The sequence below is a fragment of the Myxocyprinus asiaticus genome, chromosome 28, assembly GCF_019703515.2.
Source record: "Myxocyprinus asiaticus isolate MX2 ecotype Aquarium Trade chromosome 28, UBuf_Myxa_2, whole genome shotgun sequence".
Taxonomy (NCBI): domain Eukaryota; kingdom Metazoa; phylum Chordata; class Actinopteri; order Cypriniformes; family Catostomidae; genus Myxocyprinus; species Myxocyprinus asiaticus.
In genome coordinates, this window is record NC_059371.1 from 11,000,647 (window position 1) to 11,023,033 (window position 22,387).

The 22,387-nt window shown below is 38.4% G+C and overlaps 2 protein-coding genes and 1 pseudogene across 2 annotated transcripts in view; 1 reads left to right on the top strand and 2 right to left on the bottom strand.

Annotated features, from left to right (window-relative positions):
• Positions 1-530: 530 nt before the first annotated feature.
• LOC127419241 (baculoviral IAP repeat-containing protein 7-like) lies at positions 531-8,931 on the bottom strand. Its single transcript, XM_051660493.1, has 7 exons — positions 8,310-8,931; positions 6,267-6,366; positions 5,940-6,021; positions 5,799-5,838; positions 2,628-2,843; positions 1,831-1,896; positions 531-1,303 (listed from the first exon to the last, which is right to left on the bottom strand). The coding sequence occupies exons 1-7, from the start codon at positions 8,875-8,877 to the stop codon at positions 1,101-1,103; spliced, it is 1,275 nt and encodes a 424-aa protein (XP_051516453.1). The 5' UTR covers positions 8,878-8,931; the 3' UTR covers positions 531-1,100.
• Positions 8,760-22,387, bottom strand: part of LOC127419234 (voltage-dependent L-type calcium channel subunit beta-3-like) — a 105,287-nt gene continuing 91,659 nt past the window's right edge. Inside the window, exon 15 of the transcript XR_007893626.1 lies at positions 8,760-8,892. The gene's annotated coding sequence lies outside the window, so the exon portion shown is untranslated. The remainder of the gene's footprint in view (positions 8,893-22,387) is intronic.
• Positions 10,393-22,078, top strand: LOC127419370 (probable ATP-dependent RNA helicase DDX23; annotated as a pseudogene).

Consider the following 22,387-nt stretch of genomic DNA (forward strand, 5'->3'; position numbering starts at 1 on the left):
ACAATTGTTGACTGTTAGTTCATGTTAGTTAGCGCATTAACTAATGTTAATTAATACAAATTATGATTTAAAAAAATGTAATATATATGTTGAAATAAACATTAACTAAGATTAATAAATGCTTAATAAGTGTCGTTCATTGTTAGTTCATGTTAAATAATGTTAATTAATGTTAACAAATGGAACTGTATTGTAAAGAGTTACCTTTATTTCTCTATGTCTTTTTTTAACGGGTATATCCTTTGTAAGCAACACTTTTTGAATCTCTTTTTAGGTCTCATAGTTCTTCATTGCCTGTCTGTCATTTGAGTGTAAATAGATGTTTGTTAATAAAATACGTGCTTTTCATCTGATCATGTCGTCTTGTTTGTGTTTGGAATGATGCTTCCATCTGTGTGCTTTTGCCCATGAAACATGTACAAATACTCTTATTTACACACAAACACACACTCACACAGACAGACACACACATTTATATAATCAGTCATATAATTACCAATTTTAAAATAAGGTGTTTAGACAAAGAAGAGTAATGCAAATCATTTTTATTAATGAAAATATAAGTACAGTGTTTATAAACTGATAATAAATGATTATAATAATATAATATGCTCTCCTATAAAATACCATCTGTTTATTTTTTTTTACATTTTATATTCAAATTTTAAAAAAAGAAAAGAAACTGCTTATGCTGACATGACACAAAAATAAAAATGTTTTATCAATAACTTACAAGCATGAAAAGCATTTTCACCCAAAAATTATAATTTTGTCATCATTTAGTCACCCTCACGTCATGGAAAAGTGCTGTGTGAAGGTTCTTCAAAAAATCTCTTTTTGAGTTACACAGGCAAATAATAATAATAATAATAATAATAATAAATAGCATGCAGATGAGGCTGAGTAAATAATGAGAGAATTAGAATTTTTTGGGAGAACTATTCCTTTAAAAAATGGCCAAAAAGCACGATTATCAAGCACCACCAATATGTCAACAGCACTGCTGATTTGGCAGCTGAAAATAATATCTGTAGAATCTTTCTCAGCATTAATCAGACTATGCAGTATGATTCTTGTTAAAGACATTTCAGTTCAGAGCTTTAGGACATGAATGCTCGAACGCTCCCCCGGATGACTGCCCTGCAGATGGGGCAGTGGTGCAGACTAGCTGCACAGTCTGTGCAGACGACCAGATGGCCACAGGGGATGAAGACCATGGAGACAAGTTTGTCCATGCAGACCTTACAGGTCCTCTCTTCCTGGAGCTGTCTCAACTGCTCCTCTGGACTCATGTCTGATCGCACTGGAAAACACACACAAACAAACAAGTGAAGACAGCTAAACTCACCCTGGGTCATTATATGTTTAATGTATGAGCTGTTTTACACTCTTAAAAAAAATAAAGGTTCTCCAATGGTTCTCGCACCACCTTAGAAAAGAAAATTTTTCTTATCAAAAAACATTTTTTGCTGTATATTTAAGTTCTTGATGTTATATTTATGGGTTCTAATTTGAAGAATCTTAAATAGAAGATATTTTTGGTTTGTGTAACATGTTTCAGTCACTACATAACTCCAATACTTCCATTTCCAGTTATATACAAAAATACATTTTCTTTTTTATTGTATTTGTTTTGATGGTCTTGACAAAGTCAGAACATTTGGTTCCAGTACCAAAAACTATGCAATATTTATAACAAATTAATTACCTGTCCTGGGTCAAAAATGACCCTTAGATAATAGTTAGAGCTGAGTACATCCTTACTTGTTACTAGATGGAGAGAAAATTAAGACACACACACACACACACACACACACACTTAATGTAGACCTTTCTCCCTGACTGTGTCCTGCGTTCTCTTCCCACCTGCACTGCTGCCCTGCCTCTCCACAGTCTCTGAGGGAACAAACCATCCACACGTTAGAGGGTGGAGGATTGGGATATACCATAAGAGATTTCATTATTTAGAATCTTTTTTTGAAGAACATCTATTTGACAAACTATACACTAGGCCAAATAGTGTCTGTGCTCCAAAACCTCATGGGCTGCCTACCTAGTCAGCATTTTAAGGCATAATAGGCAGACTGTTGACACAAAGTCTGTTCCTAAAGGTAGACTGCCTTCTAAGATACTTAGAAAATAACAACGGGGGGAAAAAAATCCATCGCTTTTAATTCAGTTATGTCATTTGCGATGCTTCATGGTATTGTAGTTCATTCCTCATTAAAGATGTGAAGTACACAATCGAATTTCTCAGATTTATTTATTTATTTTTCAAAAAAATGGGAAAATGTCACAGACCATGAGATGTGGGATTCCCACTAAGATCATCTATGATATAGTCTACTTACTGGGCCCAGGGAAAGCAGGGCCCAGCTTTAAAATGTTGTCCTAGGCCACATATTGACGACCCTGATGTAGAACGTTCACAGCGTAAATCAGTCACTTATGAAGTTCCTGTTCATTTAGGATGCTGCCAGAGATGACAGCTTCCTAGGTAAGCAGTAGACAGAAAGGCAGCTCACTAGGTTTTGGAATTGAGCTATTGGCTCCCTCTAGTGCCAATTAAAGGTATTTTGCAGCTATTTTGATGGAGGAATGATTTTGAAACAGAGGGTGCTCCACACCTGGTCTGGGCTCCCCTGCCTGCCTCTCCTCCTCCTCAGCCTGCAGGACGTCGGTCACCAGGTCAGAAACTGAGGTGTAGTGTGAGCCAGTGAGAAGATAGCGTGACTGCACCAAACTCTCCACCATTGAGTGCTGGAAGCCCATCTGCAGCACCGCCTGCACAACAGGAGACAACATCGCTGCTGCTGCCACTGAGCTCTGCTCACCCAACACCTCTGCCAGCGGGACAGCACACAGGAACATTGGGTTCTTGTGTTAGTGTACTTGTGAGGGCAAATATTTCTGAAAATGTCCTCATAAATGCAGTTAGACGTTTTACAACAATTGTGCGAGGATGGTCCTCACTAATAAAAAGGTTAATAAAAGAGCAAATTAATGTCTTAATTAAAATGGTAAAGGTGTCTGTAAGGGTTAGGGTGTAGTAATTCACTTTAAAGAATGTTCTGGGTTCAATACAAGTTAAACTCAATCGACAGCATTTGTGGCATAATTACCAAAGGAAAAAAAAAATGGTCTCTCATTATTTAAGAACAAGCAACTAATACAGTAACAGCATGGCACTGACAATGGAAGTGAATGGGGCCAGTCCATAAACATTAAAATACACATTGTTTCAAAAGTATAGGCACAAGATAGCTATAATCATTTTAACATGATTTTAGTTTGATCATATCTAGGATTATCGGTGTTGCTGCATTTACCAGATAACAGGGATTATGGCATTACGGCATCATGACAACAAAGTTTTAATATTGGATATTTACACAGATAAGGTTAAAAATATGGTTATTGTAACTGCGATTTTTGATTTTTTCTTTTAATAAATGAGAGGAGCAGAAATTATTTTTTTGTGGCAATCAACATTATACCACAAATGCTAAGAAAAAGGGCTTTGAAAAGTACAACACCATTCCAAAAAAGTTGGGACAGTGTGCAATAAAAACAAATTCACCCTGTTCTATATTGAAAGCATTAGATCACCACATTATTTGATGTTTTACCTTGTGAATTATTATTATTTGTTTTTTTATTATTATTTATTTATTATTATTATTTTGGCAACACGCTCCAAAAAAGTTGGGACAGTTGAGTGTTTAGTAGTATACGTACATCTAGAAAAAAATGCAGGTGCACAGCTACAAGTTAATGTTCATAAAAAAATGAGAGATGCTGGCACACTGCTAACCATTCCAATTTATTGACAAATTTCGACCCAAAATAGGTCTTCTTCAGGTCAAACAAATAGGTCTTTGATCTGACAAAAGACCTATTTTGGGTTGAAACTTTGTCAATAAATTGGAATGGTTAGCAGTGTGCCAGCGTCACACTTTGTTTTATGAACAGTCGAGTGTTTACAACTGTATAACATCACCATTTCTTCTAATAACTTATTTAGCGTTTGGGCACTGAAGGCACAAGTTTGTTAATTATGCAGGTCTTCAGCTGAGAAACTATACGGGGCCTTCGTTGTCATATTTTGTGCTTCGTACTGTGACACACATTCTCAATTGGAGACAGGTCAGGCCAAACTAGCACCCACACTTGCTTACACAGTCATGCACTTGTAATCCGGGCAGTATGTGGTTTGGCATTGTCCTGCTGGAAAACCGCCTTTGAATGCACATGATCTCTGATCATTCAGACGTCACTGTCTTAAAAACCGTCATGTGTCTGTAATGGATATCATGAAATGGGCTTGGGAATACTTCGGCAAACCTTTGTCAGTCAACACCATTCGCCGCTGCATCCACCAGGACAAGTTAAGACTTTACTATGCAAAGCAGAAGCCATACATCAACACTGTCCAGAAGCACCACTGACTTCTCTGGGATTGGTCTCATCTTACATGGAAAGTAGAACAGTGGAATCGTGTTTTGTGGTCGATGAGTCCACATTTCAAACAGTTTATGGAAAAAAACAGCCGTCATGTTCTCCGGGCCAAAGAGGAAAAGCGCCATCCATGTTGTTATCAGCGTCAGGTCCAGTGTCAGCGTCAGGTCCAGTGTCAGGTCCAGCGTCAAAGCCAGTGTCTGTCATGGTATGGGGGTGTGTCAGTGCCCATGGCATAGGTAACTTGCACATCTGTGTGGGGCACCGTTAATGCAGAAAGATTTGTACAAATTTTAAAGTAACATATGCTGCTATCCAGACACCATCTTTTCCAGGGACGTCCCTGCATTTTCCAGCGGGACAATGCCAAACAAGGTACTGCCCGGATTACAAGTATAATGCAAGTGCTACACACATAAATGGAGACTGATGAAGACTTGACAAAGCCAACATACTGTTATTCTACAAACTTGGGACAAAAATGACTGACTGCTCTTAGCACTTTCAATCTACATCCACTAAACTAAGCCATAGACTATTTAGCAGAGACGGGCCACTTCTATTCAAATGAATGGGAGAAATTGGAATGGCCAACGGTCAATGGATGTAGAAAGGAAGTCCCGCCTTACAGGTAAAAGAGCCAATCACCTTTTAGATAAGACATCATAATCTTGACCAACTGTTTTGGACATTTCGTACTTTCCCCTTTCAAGTAGATAGGAGCTGCACTTTTTCGCCTTGTTTACATAGAAATATCCTTCCAAAGATGGCCGCCGAGTGAACTGACTTACTAAAAAGACATTGACCAAGCACAGACCTTCAGATTGTTCTGTATAAGCATGCTAAATATTTTCTAACTGCTCAGAATTATAGTTTTCTGTTTCCAGAGCCTAGCAATGCCTAGCAACCAGACAGAACTCCATAGCAACAAGATAGAACAGCCTAGAAATGCCTGGCAACCAGCCAGACCACCCTAGTAATGAACCAGAGCACCCTAGCAAAACATAACAATCAGCCAGGACACCCTAGCAACCACCCAGACAACCTTAGCAACCTATTTATCTGAACTTTTGTCCATCTGTCTGATTGTGAGGCCTGTATAGCCTTCAAACTTTTAAGTCTTTCAACCTTTCAGACAAAACTTTGTCAAGCCAACATCAAAGATAGCAGTTAATGTTACGAGACATTTAGCAGAACACAAGAATTTGGAATCAAATACATGTGACATCTTAAACCACTGTTGTGGCTCCCACATGTTCCATTTTACTGACTGGCCTGTTTGATTCCCTTTTTGATTAAAATTGTCACATCACCTAAACTATGAACTTCAATTCGCTTACCTGAGCTCACACTCCCTACAGTTGATGATAGTGATCCACCCTTTAAAAAAGAAAACAGTTAAAGCCCTAAACCACATACTAAAATTACTTAGCTGCTAAACACAAAATAAACATTTGATTCGTTTCATGACTATTTCTCACCACTCTCTCACTCATGTTGAAGTAAGACTGCTGGACGTTGCTCACATATTCCCGTCCTCTGGATTGAAGCAAATATTCACATCTTTGGAAGCACAAGACAGACAAAATGAGGAATAATCATAATTGTCTACTTGAGAAAAGCTTACATAAAGTTCAATTTTGTAATAAATCCCTTTAGGCTTCAAGTCACAAGTTGTCAATTTTAGAATATGAACATGTATTTATTATTATTAATACATTGTGTGGTGTTGTATTATTAGATTATATTGCAGGAACTTCTTGTAGCCTGATTTTTTTTTTTAATGAGAGCAATAAATCAGTACTCACTGTGGAAACCATTTGGCGTGTTCTTGCCAAGGCTCATCTCCTGGTTCCCAGTTCCTCAGACCGCCATCACAAAAGAAACACTTTACATTGTCACCATGACCTGAGAAACAGAGACAATATGTTATTAACATCTCACAACTGCACAATATACATTGCAATGCACATACAAAACCAATATGCACTGATAAAAAGTAAATCAACAGTGCCATGATGCCATAGACATTAAGGGGACATACATACATACATATATATATATATATATATATATATATATATATATATATATATATGTATTTAATATTTTTTTTAACTATTAAAATTAAGATAAATCTTCATGCCCCCCCCCCCCCCCAATCTTGACTATTAGGAAATGGACTAGCTATATCTTTTGTTATCATCCATTTAAATTTATGCTATTTCTTCTCTATTTTTTCATTTTTTTATTTTATTATTATTATTTGTAATTGCTATTTAATCTGACTGAATTAACCGGACTACATTAGGTTACACCAATAAAAAAAAAAAAAATTTCTTATAATTTCCAGAAATAAATCCATAAAGAAATATTCCGGGTTTAATACAAGTTAAACTCAATCGACAGCATTTGTGGCATAATATTAATAACCACAAAAATAATTTTTGACTTGGCCCTCATTTTCTTTAAAAAGAGCAAAAACCTGAGTTACAACGAGGCACTTACTATGAAAGTGAATGGGGGACAACGCATAAATGTTAAAATACTCACTGTTTCAAAAGTATAGCCACAAGACATAAACAATATGAGTGTTAACATGATTTTAGTGTGAAAAAATTGCTAACTTACTTTTTCTGTGTAAATTTATTGTTAATTTTACAACTTTGTTGCTATGATGATGTAATGTCAAAAACCCTAAAACGACTGTAAAAATGACCCTTTAAAGGTGCACTCAGTAATTGTAATTTTGCAATATATGTAAGAAATTATGACCACTCACAGGACTCCAGTCATATCAGTAATCTTATAAAAGCTGTTTTATTCTACATGGGGCAGGGGCGCACTCATGGGGGCTGCCATTTTAGAATCACATGACCAGCTGAATACTACTGGCTTAAACTCAGTAAACGTCCCATTATTTGACGCTTTCACTCTTGAATTGAATTAATCATGGCTGATTATGAATACTGAATTTCTACAATGGCATCTGAAACTGAAAACTATTGATTTTAAATGATGCTGCATCCAAGCCGCTAGGTGTGTCCAAGATGACACAAAGACAAAAGTTACTGAGTACACCTTTAAACAACTTTACAGCTCAAGTAATACATGAATTTTAACAGAAAAATTCATGTAAGTGCTTTTATAAAATTATAAGCTTCACATTTCTGCTTTTAAACACTCCAAAAATTGACCACATTCACTTCCATTGTAAGTGCCTCACTGTAACCTCGATTTTTGTTTTTGTTTTAAAGAAAAGGAGGGACGGGTCGAAATTATTTTTTGTGTTAATCAACATTATGACACAAATGCTGTCGATTAAGCTGAACTTGTGTTGAACCCGGAACATTCCTTTCACAATTGTACTTTTTTACGGTAACGTTTTTGAAAAAAAAAAAATCAGTGAGAAAATGCAAGGAAGAATTTAACTTTGCCACCACTTTTATTTTGCTTAAACTTTAAGGCGGCAAACAAATTGTGGCTTCAAATGAAAGGATTCAAAATATTTTGAAGGGAACGTTTTTATACCATTTTAATGTTTATTGTATATCAAGAGAATTTATTTCATTTCTCTTTGATAAATGTAGAAGGCATTTTTGAGTACTCTGTATTTCTAAAAGGAACAGCCAGAATCAGAATAATAAGGCGCACGCGCTGAACTGCGCAGCGCTCGCGGGCTCTCTGGTTCATTCGGCTCATTCACAGCTGTGCGCGTGATTTCAGGGGCGCGTGACTGAGCGGCCAGAAAAGAGAAGCAGCAAAGTTTCGCTGCTCCACTGAATCGAAACTTCATAGAAGAATTAAGACAATATGCTAACTTTTCTCTCCAAAAGGCCTACGAAACATACCTGTATAGAAAAAGCCAGCTCGCGCTAGTGTGTCGGGCTGCACTGATGCTCCGGTGGGCCAGTTGTGATAGGTGGCCAGTCTGTTGTCCTCTGACTCCATCTCCGGGTACATAGCCTGCCCGGACACCACCTGTTCGTCCACGGTCAGCCGCTGCAGTTGACTCAAAAGCAGTCCGTCCACAGAATCAGACGAGCCCAGCGGAACATTGCCCACATCTCTGCCTATCACAAAGCCGCATGTGGGGAAATACCTCTCATGTTCGCCCAATGGGGTATCTCCATTAACCCAGTGTCTCAGTATACCATCACAGCAGAAGCACTGCACCGTATCACCGCATCCCAGATAGAAAAACCCCGCCCGGGCCAGCTCCGCAGGGCTTACCGGCGCATCTCTGGACCAGTTTTTGAAAGTCTTAAGTCTCTCCTCCTCACTCCGCATCCCGAGCTGAACCCCCGCCTCCATATGCGTACTCCTCTCGCGTTCATGTCCATGATCTCCCCTCATTCTGTTCATCTTCCATAGTGGACCATCCAAGTGTGCTTCGATCAACCCCCTTCCGCTGGCCATACAGCCTATTATTGCCTGTAACAGAGCACAGTTTGGGTTACTATACCAAACACATTTCCAGAATAGGCAGTGGTCAAAATGGTCCACCCTGAGGCCAAGCTCTGAATAACATTCATACAATAAAAGCCTTTCATGGTGATCTTCTCTGGTAAATTTGAAATTTTCACATAGCTAGGGAATATTTTATTTAAAATATATTTTTTGTACTATCATAATTGATACATTCATGGTATGGTCGAATATTAATAATATTCGTGACAAAAAGAAAACAGGTTGCTTTCAAAGTAAACCTTTAACTCATCCATTGAAAACAGTCAAAGAGAGTAGATCTATGTAAAAGTAAATTACTTATTCATAATTGAAAATGTTACAAAAAGTATTAATATTTTTTAATTAAATAATTCATTTAAAATAAAATAAAAATTATGTTTCTATTTGCTCACACTTTTGAGTTTAATGATAAAGTAAAAGTCACATATTTATTTGTTTATTGGAGTCCTGAGGCAGTTTAGTTGTTCATGAGGAAAATGGCCTGAGGGTAAAAACTGTTCTTGTGCCTGGATGTCCTGGCACTCAGTACTCTGTAGCGCCAGCCAGAGGGCAACAGTTCAGATAGGGAGTGGGCAGGGTGTGTGAGGTCCAGAGTGATTCTACCTGCACGTTTTCCTCACTCTGGAGACGTTCAGGTCTTGGAGGGTGGGCGGGTGGCACCAATAATTCTCTCTGCAGTCCTGACTGTCCATTGTTGTTTCCTTCAGTCTGATTTGGTGGCTGAACCAAACCAGACAGTTATTGATGTACTCAGGACAGACTCAATGATGGCTGAGTAGAACTGAGTCAGCAGCTCCTGTGGGAGGCTGAACTTCCTCAGCTGGTGAAGGAAGTACAGCCTTTGCTGAGCCTTCTTCTCAATGGAGTCTATGTGGGCATCCCACTTCAGGTCCTGAGAGATGGTAGAGCCCAGGAACCTGAATGACTCCACTGCTGCCTCAGTGCTGTTCAGGATGGTGGGGGTGGGGGGGGTTCCTGAAGTCCACTTCAGGATGATCAACCTCCCTTCTTTATGCAGATTTGTCACCATCGCGACTGAGGCGGATGACCATGGTGTCATCTGCAAACTTCAGGAGCTTGACAGTGGGGTCTTTTGCAGTGCAGTCATTTGTGTACAGGGAGAAGAGCAGTGGAGAGAGAACGCATCCCTGAGGGGCATCAGTGCTAATAGCGAGGGGCCCGGATGTGAGTTTCCCCAGTCTCACTAGCTGCTGCCTACCTATCAGAAAGCTGGTGATCCATCGACAGACTGGGGTGGGCACAGGGAGCTGGGTCAGTTTGGCTGAGAGAAGATCAGGCATGATGGTATTGAAGGCTGAACTGAAGTCCACAGGTAGGATCCTTGCATAAGTCCCAGGTCTGTTGAGGTGTTGCAGGATATAATGCAGTCCCATATTGACAGCATCATCCACAGACCTGTTTGCTCAGTAAGCAAACTGAAGGGGGTCCAGCAGGGGTCTAGTGATGTCCTTCAGGCTTGAGAGCGACAGGTAGTGTTAGGTTTGAGTCCACCTTAGTCGAGTCCGAGTCAAGTCAGAGTATTTAAACAATTGAGACCGAGTTAAGTCAGAGTCCAAAAGGGGCCGAGTTGGACTCAAAACCGAGTCCATAACAGGCCGAGTCCGAATGAATCTGTTCATGAATCTGAATTAAAATTGTAACCGTAAACTCAACATCAATATTTTAAGCTTATTTTAAACTTCACAACTAAGATAAACAGTTTGTCAGTATAAATGTAACAAAAACACCTCTGTTGCATTTCATATATGCTGTAACACTCCTTCAGGTTCGGGTATGGGAAAGGAGGAGACGGGGAGCAGTGACACGCTTCAGGTAGGCTTTTATTTTTCTGCCTTCTCACTCTCTGTGTGTGCGTTCTTCACAGTGCATTTCTTATTTCAGCATAAACTTCTTGAAATCTTCAGCTTCACAATACTTAGGGCCAAACTACTTGGAATCTCAGCTTCACAGCACTAAAAACATTAGAACACTCAAATAAGACACGGCAGTTGCTGCGCACTTTTGTCCCTCTTCTCTGCTCTCTGGCGTGTTTTGGCTGCTTTTGAGACCTCTCCCTGCTATCACTGTAACAAGAAACAGCTGTTAGAGATCATGTCAACCAGCTTGACGAGCCACACCACTCCCTCTCTCCTGCAAACAGACACACGACCACGCCCCCATCACCACACATACATTTTATGATTAGTATCCTGCTGAACAAATTTCAAAGTGGTTTCAGAATGAAATATGTTTTAGGTGTATGAAGACAAAACTGTCCTTCAACACACTTCTTATTGCATTCTGTTGACATTTCAATTATTTGTTGCTTTTTTCCCTCCACTCAAACATACACCAAAGAAAGTGAAAGCTGCATTAGTCATTACAACCAGAGTTATTATTTTGAATTTTAATTTAGTTTTTATTTCTACTCCATTTTCAGTTTGTCAGTTCAGTTTAATTTAGTTTTATGTAAAATGATCCCTATCTAAATAAATAATAGTCTATACTGAGATTTCTTTCTGAATGTTTTTCTCTATCTGCCGACTGATTTGGGAAAATACAGTACATACAAACAAGTCAACACAGTGGTAATTAGCACTCGCTGATAAGTTACATCTCATGATTTGACTGCAAATGCTACATCCAAAAACACTGGAAAAGCCCACTGATAATATTAGGGCCATGTCATCACTGATATTTCGCAGTTCTGGGTGCTGCTCGTGTACCTAAATCCCTGATGCGTCCATGTTAGCAGCTGCAGCAGCTGCCGCAGAAGATTAAAAAAATTATAATAATTTATATTTGCTTGAGTGGCAGCCGTGTTGGTATGCAATCAGTCTGAAATCTTTAAATACCAACCAAAGAAAATTTCACTGAGCACTTCTTTAACTGCAAAATCATGGAGAATAATAATTTTGAGTCATAAATTTAATAGAATTGTCCTTCAAAAGTGTTAGAGTTGTAGGCTAAAAAAAGACGTGCATAAGCATAAGATGTTTAAATAAAAACGTCATAACCAACTAAATTCATCTCATAACATGAAGTTTAGCTTCATACACAAACTCTGTCATTGAATAATACATTTATTTTATAGTCTATAATTAAATTATAAACAAAACATTTCACTGCCCAAAAATATCCTAATATTTTATTGTGCATGACTGAATGTTGTGAATGGTGGACAAATGCTGTAAAAGAATGAATTTTAAGCAGCTCGTCAATGCTTTCAAAATAGTCAATCAATAATAAATAGGTGCTGTTTATCTGTCTAGAGTTGCTGTCTGCTTTAGCAATAACACTTTTTTTCCCCAGACTATTTAAAAAGTTACACAGTTAATTCATAAAGCTATTATGGACCAGTTCAAGCTGACAATACTGCATGGACCACAAGAGACTACAGAAGCCTACATGTGTAGATACAATACACCTAAAAAGACTTACAAATAGTATTAATATTGGATTTTATGTATTTTTATTTTGATATGCTGTTTTTAGTAAACTGTGAGAGACATGATGTGTGCGACTTGACTCAATGAAGTTCTTGATTTTAAGTTTTTAACCACGATGAAACCACAATGCGAGCACCGTCTTGGCTGCACAAATGCCACACACAATTTTACCAGTTGTCAGGTCCCATGTCATGTGAAACTGCCTTGTTTAGTTTCTGTTACATTGGATACATGCCCGTCTTTATGTTTTCGTCGTGCCAGCCATCTCGGTAGTCAATAATATACAGTAGTCTCTGTAGTAACATTGAAGCATATTGGTTGACTGATGAGTGTGCCTGTTCATGTGCGTATGTGTGTGCACGTGTGTTTGCTTAAACACATTGAAACAACTCTGGCTACATCTACGACTTCAGGGGCTAATACAGCTGCATGCAGACAGAGATGTGTTTATTAATTTTTCTTTTGTGTTTTTTTTTTTTACATTGAATCACAAATGGACTCGGCTGGACTCTGAAAAAAATCTCGAGTCCCAAAACTTGAGTCCGAGTCAAGTCCGAGTAAAAATGCGTCCGTGAATCTGTGATGCATTAAAATTGGACTCGTGACTTGGGTCCGAGTCCAAACTCGAGTACCCCAACTCTAACGACATGTCTGTAGTCATTAAGTCTTGTGATTTTGGGTTTTTTTGGGACCTGAATGATGGTGGAGCATTTGAAGCAGCAGGGAACTTCACACTGCTCCAGTGATATATTGAAGATCTGTGTGAAGATGGGGGCCAGTTGGTCAGGACTTTCAGACAGGCAGGTGAAACACCATCTGGGCCTGAAGCTTTCCTAGTCTTTTGTTCCCGAAAGACCTGGCACACATCCTCCATCCTCCTCACAGATCATAAGTGCAGATTGAGTAGCAGGAGGGGGGAGGAGAGTGGTTCCAGGAGGTGCTGGTGTGTGTGTGAAGTGAAGATCAGAGCGGGGGAGGGGTGTGAGACTGAGCTTTTCAAAACTGCAGTAAAACAAATTCAGTTCATCAGAAATTAGTTGACTCTCAGAGTGAGGGGGAGGTGTCTTGTACTTGATGATGCTTTTCAGGCTTTTCCACACAGATGCAGGATCGTTGGCTGAAAACTGTTTTTTCAGCTTTTAGAGTAGCTTCTTTTATCCACTCTGATTGTATTAGTAAGTGTGTTCCTGGCCTGATTGCACAATGTTTTATCCCCATTTCTATAAGCATCCTCTTTGGCATGACGAAGCTGTCTGAGTTTTCCTGTAAACCATGGTTTATCATTATTGAATGATAAAAATGTCCTAGTAGGGATGCACATATCCTCACAGAAACTGATATATGATGTCACAGTATCTGTGAGCTCGTCCAGGTCTGTGGCTGCAGCCTCAAAAACACTCCAATCAGTGCAGTCAAAGCAGGCTTGTAGATCCAGCTCTGCTTCATTAGCCTGCTTCTCTGCTTCATCTTTTTCAGTCCTTACTACAGGCTTAGCTGGTTTTAGTTTCTGCTTGTAGGTCGGGAGAAGATGAACCAGACATTGATCAGAGAGTCCTAAAGCTGCACGTGGTACAGAACGATATGCATCCTTTACAGTGGTGTAGCAGTGGTCCAATATATTTCTTTCTCTGGTGGGGCATGTGATGTGTTGTTTGTATTTTGGCAGTTCACATGTGAGGTTAGCTTTATAAAATCTCCCAGAATAATAATAAGTGTGTCTGTGATGTGATCAGCCAGCTGATTCACACATGCTAGTGGCAGGATGTACACACACCAGAATAAACGAGGAAAACTCCTGCAGCGAGTAGAAAGGCTTACAGTTGAGGAAGCATGTGAGTGTACGTGCCCGACAAAATGGAAAACCGTTGTTGATCTTATCTAGCAATAGGAAAATCCAGATTAATCAATTAATCAATTAATTCATTTGTTGCTTAATCACTTTTGACTAGGACTACCACGATCCTTCACAGGAAGTCCGTCACATGTTGACGTCATGCATCATGGTGGCTTAGTGAAATGAACAGGCTTCGCAAGTGTCTTGTTTTTGAGCCCTAACAGTGAGTAATAATATGGATTTTCTGCTGTTTTTTTCAAAGCACATTTAAACATATTAAAAGCGTATTTAAATATTTTATAGTGACTTTTGGGTTTCCAGCTGCTTATTTTATTGGAGGGATTAGGCCATTGCAGGGCTAAATGCATCCAGTGTGTGTTTATCATGTTCAGATAACATAGTTATTAATACACCGATGAATATTTTATTTTATTTATTTATTTATTTATTTTGTGAGTTATAAAGCACATTTGCAGTTACTCTGCTATATAAATGTGATTTAATGATTACACTGATCCCATGCCTATTGCCTAAGCAGTGCAAAATATACGACACCGATCCCGTGAACAGGTCCAAATCTGCAGAGTGGTCTGTAGAGCTATATATTCTTTCACCAAAAATTGTACAAGAAATATGTAATAATCAAAACGAAAGTGTTGTAATGAAAATACTCTAATGTTATCAACAGAGACAGAGATAAGGACAGAGACAGGGGCCGCAGAGACAGGGACAGATGGGACAAAGACCGGTCCAAGAAATCAAGGTTTGAATCACACTTGCCTCACCAACCTTGTGTTGATTTGCCTGATATCTGGAAAGGGCACACTATGTGTTGATGATACTTATGATTGCCATGATAGCAATCCAGCTGTCTAAAAGTGTGTGGTCTCTCCTCTCAGGAGCACTTCTCCAAAATCCCAGGATTTAAAGATAAAGAGAGATAAAGATGAGAAAAAAGATGAAGAGGAGGAAGATGACAAGAAGAAAGAGAAGGTGCCTCACTAGAATTCAGTTTAAACTTGAAATTAGCTTTTCTCTTACATTCTTTATGCACTCTTTTAGGTTCAGACTCTGTCTCTTGAAGAGCTGCTGGCTAAGAAGAAGGCAGAAGAGGAGGCAGAATCAAAAGTGAAGAGCTTTTTAAATTTATACACTACCAATCAAAAGTTTGGACACACTTGACTAATCTTATGATTCTCATAATCTTAAACCACTTTGTAATGGATGAGTTAGACCACATAGTGAAGAAAAAGCAGCCAACAAGTGGCCAGAATACATGGGAACTACTTCAATACTGTTGAAAAAGCTTGCATGAAGTTGAGAGAATGCTCAGAATGTGCAGAGCAGTAATATCAGTAGAGTTGTTACTTCTAAAAAGAATCTAAATTCATAAGAGTGTTTTAAAATGATAGTTCACCCAAAAATGAAAATTCTCTCATCGTTTACTCACTCTCATGCCATCCCAGATGTGTATGTTTCTTTCTACTGCAAAACACAAATTAAGATTTTTAGAATATCTCAGCTCTGTAGGTCCATACAATGCAAGTAAATGGGTATCAAAATTTTGAAGCTTCACTTGCATTGTATGGACCTACAGAGCTGAAATATTCTTCTAAAAGTCTTTACTTGTGTTCTGCAGAAGAAAGAAAGTCATACACATCTGGGATAGTGTGAGGGTGAGTAAACAATGACAGAATTTTCATTTTTGGGTGAACTATTCCTTTGTTTAATGGAAGAAAGAAAAAAGATAAACTGAGTGTAATGTGATTGCAATGAGTGGTATTTTATAACAAAAAGCAAAACATGAATGAATAAATTATTTATTAGAATTTGTATAATTAATATATATGGCCAGTTATTGTATTGCATTTTAAGGTCTATGAAAAGTTATTAACTCATCATTTTGCAACAGACTGTTGAGGGCATTAAATGCAATAGGAATTGTGTCCCCCCCTCCCCCCTATATTTCTTCCTCAAAAGTACTGAAGGAAACGGAATCATTAAGAGGAATTGAAATCTGAAATGGAATTGTTAAATTCCTTGCGATTTCTTTCCCTGTTATGTATTTAGTATAAGTGATCATAAAGCTAAAACGTTGTGGAAAGAGTCCCCAACATGCATGTTTAACTGTTGTGTGTATGTGTGTGTTTGTTTAGGTATAAAGAGAAGCGTCAAGTTCAACTCTACGGCCGAGGCTTCATTGCCGGCATTGACCTCAAGCAGCAGAAGAGAGATTAGTCTCGTTTCTATGGAGACCTGATGGAGAAGAGATGAACCACTGAGGAGAAAGATCAGGAGGAGTAAGCCACACTTATCATTTGACCTAAAATACTTCTGTATATGAACCTCTGCTTAATTTACACTGCTAATTCAAAATGAAAATGTATTTATGTATCTTCTACAGACAGCGTCTCAAGAAGGTCCGTAAAAAGGAGGCTAAGCAGCGCTGGGACGACAGGCACTGGTCTCAGAAGAAGCTGGATGAGATGACGTACAGAGACTGATCTTCAGAGAAGACTACAGCATCACAACCAAAGGAGGCAAGATCCCCAACCCCATCCGCAACTGGAAGGAGTATGCGCTGCCGCCACACATTCTGGAGGTCATCGAGATGTGTAGCTCATCATGTTTCATGCACAACAGATTAATGTTTTTTTTCCCGTGTTGGGTCCATTTTTCAGTTATGATATGATACCAAGTTCAGTGTCCTTTTAAAAGCTAGTTCACTCAGCTCACAAGTTTTGTGATAATGTTGATAATGTACAGAATTATTATTTTAGAAGTTATGAAATGCGTGGCTACATGTTACATATAACTTCCTTGTAAATTTGCCACTTATAAATGTTTTTATTTTTTTTGTAATCAGGACCCCACACCTATCCAGTGGCAAGCCATTCCCATTGGTTTACAGAACCGTGACATCATTGATGTGGCTGAGAGTGGTAACACTAAAACCGCCACCTTCCTCATTCCCTTATTGGTCTGGATCACCACTCTGCCTAAGACTGACAGGTGAGAGCTCACATAACCAACTAATATTCTGTCATACTTTTATATGCCAACACTTATTTTGCATAATCAGATAAAATGTGGAAAAGTCTCCATTAATCATGTCTGCATGTTGACTGTAGAACTGAGGACTCTGATCAGGGGCCGTATGCCGTTATTCTGGCCCCCACTCATGAGCTGGAGCAGTAGATCGAGGAGGAGACCATTAAATTTGGCAAACCGCAGGTTTCAGACTCAGAATGGGTTGCGAGGTGAGAGTAGTCAAGGATAATAATTATATATAATAATGTTTAAAAGCTGAATTCTAATAATAATTGTTATAATTGAAAATTTTGGGCATCAATCATCTATATCACCCCATATGCTTCTAGATCTGATCTTTATTTTTATCTTCACCCTCAGATTGTCATAACCACACCCGGTCGTTTGATTGACGTGTTGGAGAACCGATACCTTGTCCTGAGCAGGTGCACATATGTGGTACTGGACGAAGCCGACAGAATGATTGACATGGGATTTGAACCCGACATTCAGAAGATTCAAATACATTCCTGTGACTAATCAGAAGCCAGACACAGATGATGCTGAGGACCCTGAAAAAATTATGCAGAACTTTGAGTCTGGCAAACATAAAGACAGGTAACAGATACAGTCATCACACCCTCATTTTCAGCAGACTTTAAACTCTGAATCACATTTTTAATCTGTTTGATATCAAATTATGTAATACAGGCTCATTAATAGAGTCTGACATAAAATATCAAGTTTTCTAAAGCTTTCTTAATTTTTTTATTTATGTCATCTTGTTATTTTTCCAGACCGTCGTGTTTACGGCCACTATACCTCCAGCAGTGGAGCATCTGGCCAGGAGTTATCTCCGGCGCCCCGCGGTAGTGTACATCGGTTCTGCGGGCAAACCTCACGAGAGAGTGGAACAGAAGGTCATCCTCATGTCAGAGGGTGAAAAGAGGTCAGAGCGCACACACTAACCAATAGTCTTTTATATGCATGCATGAGCAGATGTCAAATTTGACTTTAAAACATTTTCTCTGTGTAATGTAAACAGGAAGAAGATGTTGGAGGTCCTGGCGCATGGCTTCAATCCGCCCAGCATCATCTTCGTTAACCAAAAGAAGGGTTGTGATGTGCTGGCTAAGACTTTGGAGAGGATGGGAGTAAGTACACAGTGTTTATTATTATTATCATCATCAGTTTCTCAAAAGAGCAAAAGGAGAAATTGCACAATATATTACACTGTTTTCAAAACCCAGTGCAATGGCTGTACGAGCGCAGTTTTCTGCCCTGTGTTGAAACATAGTTTTGGTTGGGCATATCAACACATTGGTTATTTTTAAATGACCCAGAGGCTTTGGTTTGCATCACAGCCATGAACTATGATTTGCTACTGGCTGGATGTTTGCAGGGGGATGGGCATTCTCATTCTAGATAGCATTTAATTGGACAAAAATCTGTTGCGCAAAAGGAGTCATCAATATTTTAATCTGTTTTCCTGAAAGAAAAAGACTATATAAATGTGTATACCTGCTAAAAATTAATTTTGTCAAAGTTTAGGAGTACATTGGCATATAGATGGCCTCAACGCTGATAGATGTGAACTAAAAGTCACAAAACTCAAGTTTTGATTTGATGGGGTCTTTAAAGCCTTTGACATACATGATACATTTTGTTCTAACTATACCCATTCTCTTCCATACATTCTTTTCATCCTTGTTGTTAGGGTATTTTTTTTTAATCACTTTTACCAGATGTAATAAAAAATTAACTATCAATATTTCCCTTCCTCTATTTACCCCTGCAGTACAATGCTTGTACACTTCACAGTGGTAAAGGACAGAAGCAGAGAGAGTTCGCCCTGTCCAACCTGAAAGCTGGAGCCAAAGACATCCTGGTGGCCACAGATGTGGCAGGCAGATATATTGACATCCATGACGTCACCATGGTCCTCAACTACGACATGGCCAAGAACATAGAGGGTGAGTCTAACAGCTCCTCAGCCTTCAACATTTGCACTTTTGCTCTCAGTTCTTGTTGTGCAGTTATGATATGGGGCTTCTTGTTTCTCTTTGTTCAGTACGCAACCAAATAAACAAAGCTTTGATTGTGCAACAGAGATTGAAAAAATAAGCCATTAGAGAGTTTAATCTGTTTAAAGTATGTAGCTCAATCTTATTAAAATGTTTCATAGTGTAAATATAGATATATTTTATTTACATAGGATAAAAAGTAAAAAATTTTCTTGAAGATGCTTCGCTTCTTTTACCAGATTATATCCATCAGATCGGCCGAACGAGTCGTGCTGGAAAGAGTGGTGTGGCAATGTCCTTCCTGACCAAAGAAGACTCGTCCATGTTCTACGACTTAAAACAGGCCATCTTGGAGAGCCCTGTGTCCACCTGCCCACCCGAGCTGGAAAATCACCCCGATGCCCAGCACAAGCCCGGCACCATCCTTACCAAGAAGAGGAGGTAGGAGACTATCTTTGCCTGGGCCAAACCACTACCTACACATGGCTCTTTTCTTTTCCTTCCCATTCCCTCAGTTTTCTATGAACATCTCCTGATTGTGCTGTTTCATGATCATTGCTTCTTTATACTTCTTAAAGGCATAGTTCACCCAAAAATGAAAGTTCCTTTTTCCTTCACTTTCACCTTCTGTGTTTGGTGATTCACATTATTTGTGCATATCGCTCCCTAATGGGCAGAGGAGAAATAATGATAAAAATTGACTTAAAAATGTATCTGTTTCTCACCCACACCTATCATATCATGTCTGAACACATGGATTTAACCACTGGAGTCAAATGGATTACTTTATTTAGGATTTTGGAGCTTCAAAATTTTCACCCATTCACTTGCATTTTGAGGACCTACAGAGCTGAGATATTCTTCTGAAAATCTTTGTGTTCTGCTGAAGAAAGTTCTACACATCAGGGATGCCAGGAGGGTGAGTAAATGATGAGAGAATTTTCATTTTGGGTGAAATATCCCTTCAAGTGTCCTGATAAAAAACTCCCAGAAAACTATATTGCAGTTTCTAGACAGACAGACAAGCCATTGACTTGTGTTATAAAACATGATACACATCCCTTTCATACCACAGGGTTTAAGAACATCATCATTTTTTTTTTTTTTTTTTTTTACTGTCCATTAGTTTCTGTGACTTTTAAATTGTGTAAAAATATCAGTTCAGTGTTGTACACCAGAGGGCATCTGTAGATATTCCTTTGCAGTGAGAGGTTGAGGAAAACTGTTCATTCATTCTATGAATTGATAAAGTCCTTTTTACTGAATAATGGTGTCGTCATCCCCCCCGTCCCCCCAACGTCAACATGAAGTAAAAATGAGCCAACTGAATTTCTTAATACTTGTTCCTGGTCTTTTTATGCAGGACATGTCAGTGCACATTATTCTGGAGAAAATGTCATAACTGGCTCCATCTAATAAACAACATTCAGTTGATGTCACCTAGGCTGTTCATTGAAGAAAATGTTCAGCAATCAATTTAAGCACTCCTTTAGGCTCTGTTGTAGGTAATGCAGCCTTTATAAAATCATATACTCATGTAAAATTGTTGACAGTAATTCAGTCCCAGTTAATGTTATAAAGGTTGATTAACTGCATTAATAGCAAATGACGACCGACTTCTCGGCAAATGCTTAAAGGTAAAGGATTAGTGACTTCTATCCATCATATCAGTAACTGCAAAAGAAAACATTTTGTTGACTGAAAGCAAATCATAATAGGGCTCTACTTCAATAAAGCAAATTCCTTCAGTAAGTGAACACAAAAATGTATGCTTCATAGCCTTGATAGCTTGATAGCCTTGTAATACAAAACATGTCGCATGTCTTGGGCACATGCAAATATGTAAATAAAAAAACACTAGGCGTAAAACTGCAAGCAAAGATCAAACAAGGCATGACTGGAGTGTTAAAAGTTCATAAAATGTTTTTATTTTATTATAACTAGTGGCATTTTATTTAAGTAGAAAGCATATACAGCATCAGGCAAATCCATGTTGTCTTGTCAGAAAGATGAAGGGCGAGAGAGAGAGTGTACCTACATCACGCCTGAGGAAACAATTCACTGTCCTTAGGATTATTGTACTACCAAGTGCATTTATTGCATTACAAAGCAGATATCGAAAAAGAAAAAAATAGTGCAATATAATTTTCTCTACTTACACAGAAGAGGAAGTGTTAATGTTCTAAGGCGTTTTCTTTCCATGTTTGTATTGCATACAGAATAGAAGACAAAGGACTCAAATTATACCCATTGTAAAAATTGTGCTTCTTATACCTCAGAAAACAAGAAAAACCTTTTTTATGGTTACTGTGTTGGTCCACTAGAAAACAATGTGATGCCATAACAGATAAATAAAAAACAACAACAAATGTTGCATGTACATTGGCATGTATTAAGACATGCAAACCTTAATTTTTAGTTTATGCTTTAACAGGACCTAATTTCACATAATGGCAATACTCATTAAATTTTGCACTTTTCTAGTGTCTTTTCTAAATAATATCTCAGGGTTATTTCAGGTCAAATCCAAGTTAAGCTCTATCCACAGCACCCGAGGTATATTGTCTCTTACTACAGACAATGGCAAATAAAAAAATAAAATAAAAAATGTGTTGACAGAAATGCAACTGGTTGCCCCATACACTTCCATTGTAAGTTCAGCATTGTCTGAATTAAGTGTTTTTGTTTGTTGCTGTGGAAAGAGCTTAAAGGGATAGTTCACCCAAAAATGACAATTCTCTCATCATTTACTCGCCCTCATGCCATCTCAGATGTGTATGACTTTCTTCTGCTGAACACGAATTACAACCCCAATTCCGAAGAAGTTGGGACATTTTGGAATATGCTAATAAAAACAAAAAGGAGTGATTTGTAAATTATATTCACCCTTTTCTATATTGAAAGCACCACAACTACACATTATATGATATTTTACCTTGTGGATTTCATTGTTTTCTGAAAATGTACAGTAATTTCAAATCAGATGATTGCAACACGCTCCAAAAAAGTTGGGTCAGTCGAGTGTTTACCACTGTGAAACATCACCATTTCTTCTAATAACACTTATTAAGAATTTAGGCACTGAAGACACAAGTTTGTTAAGTTTAGAAAGTGGAATTTCC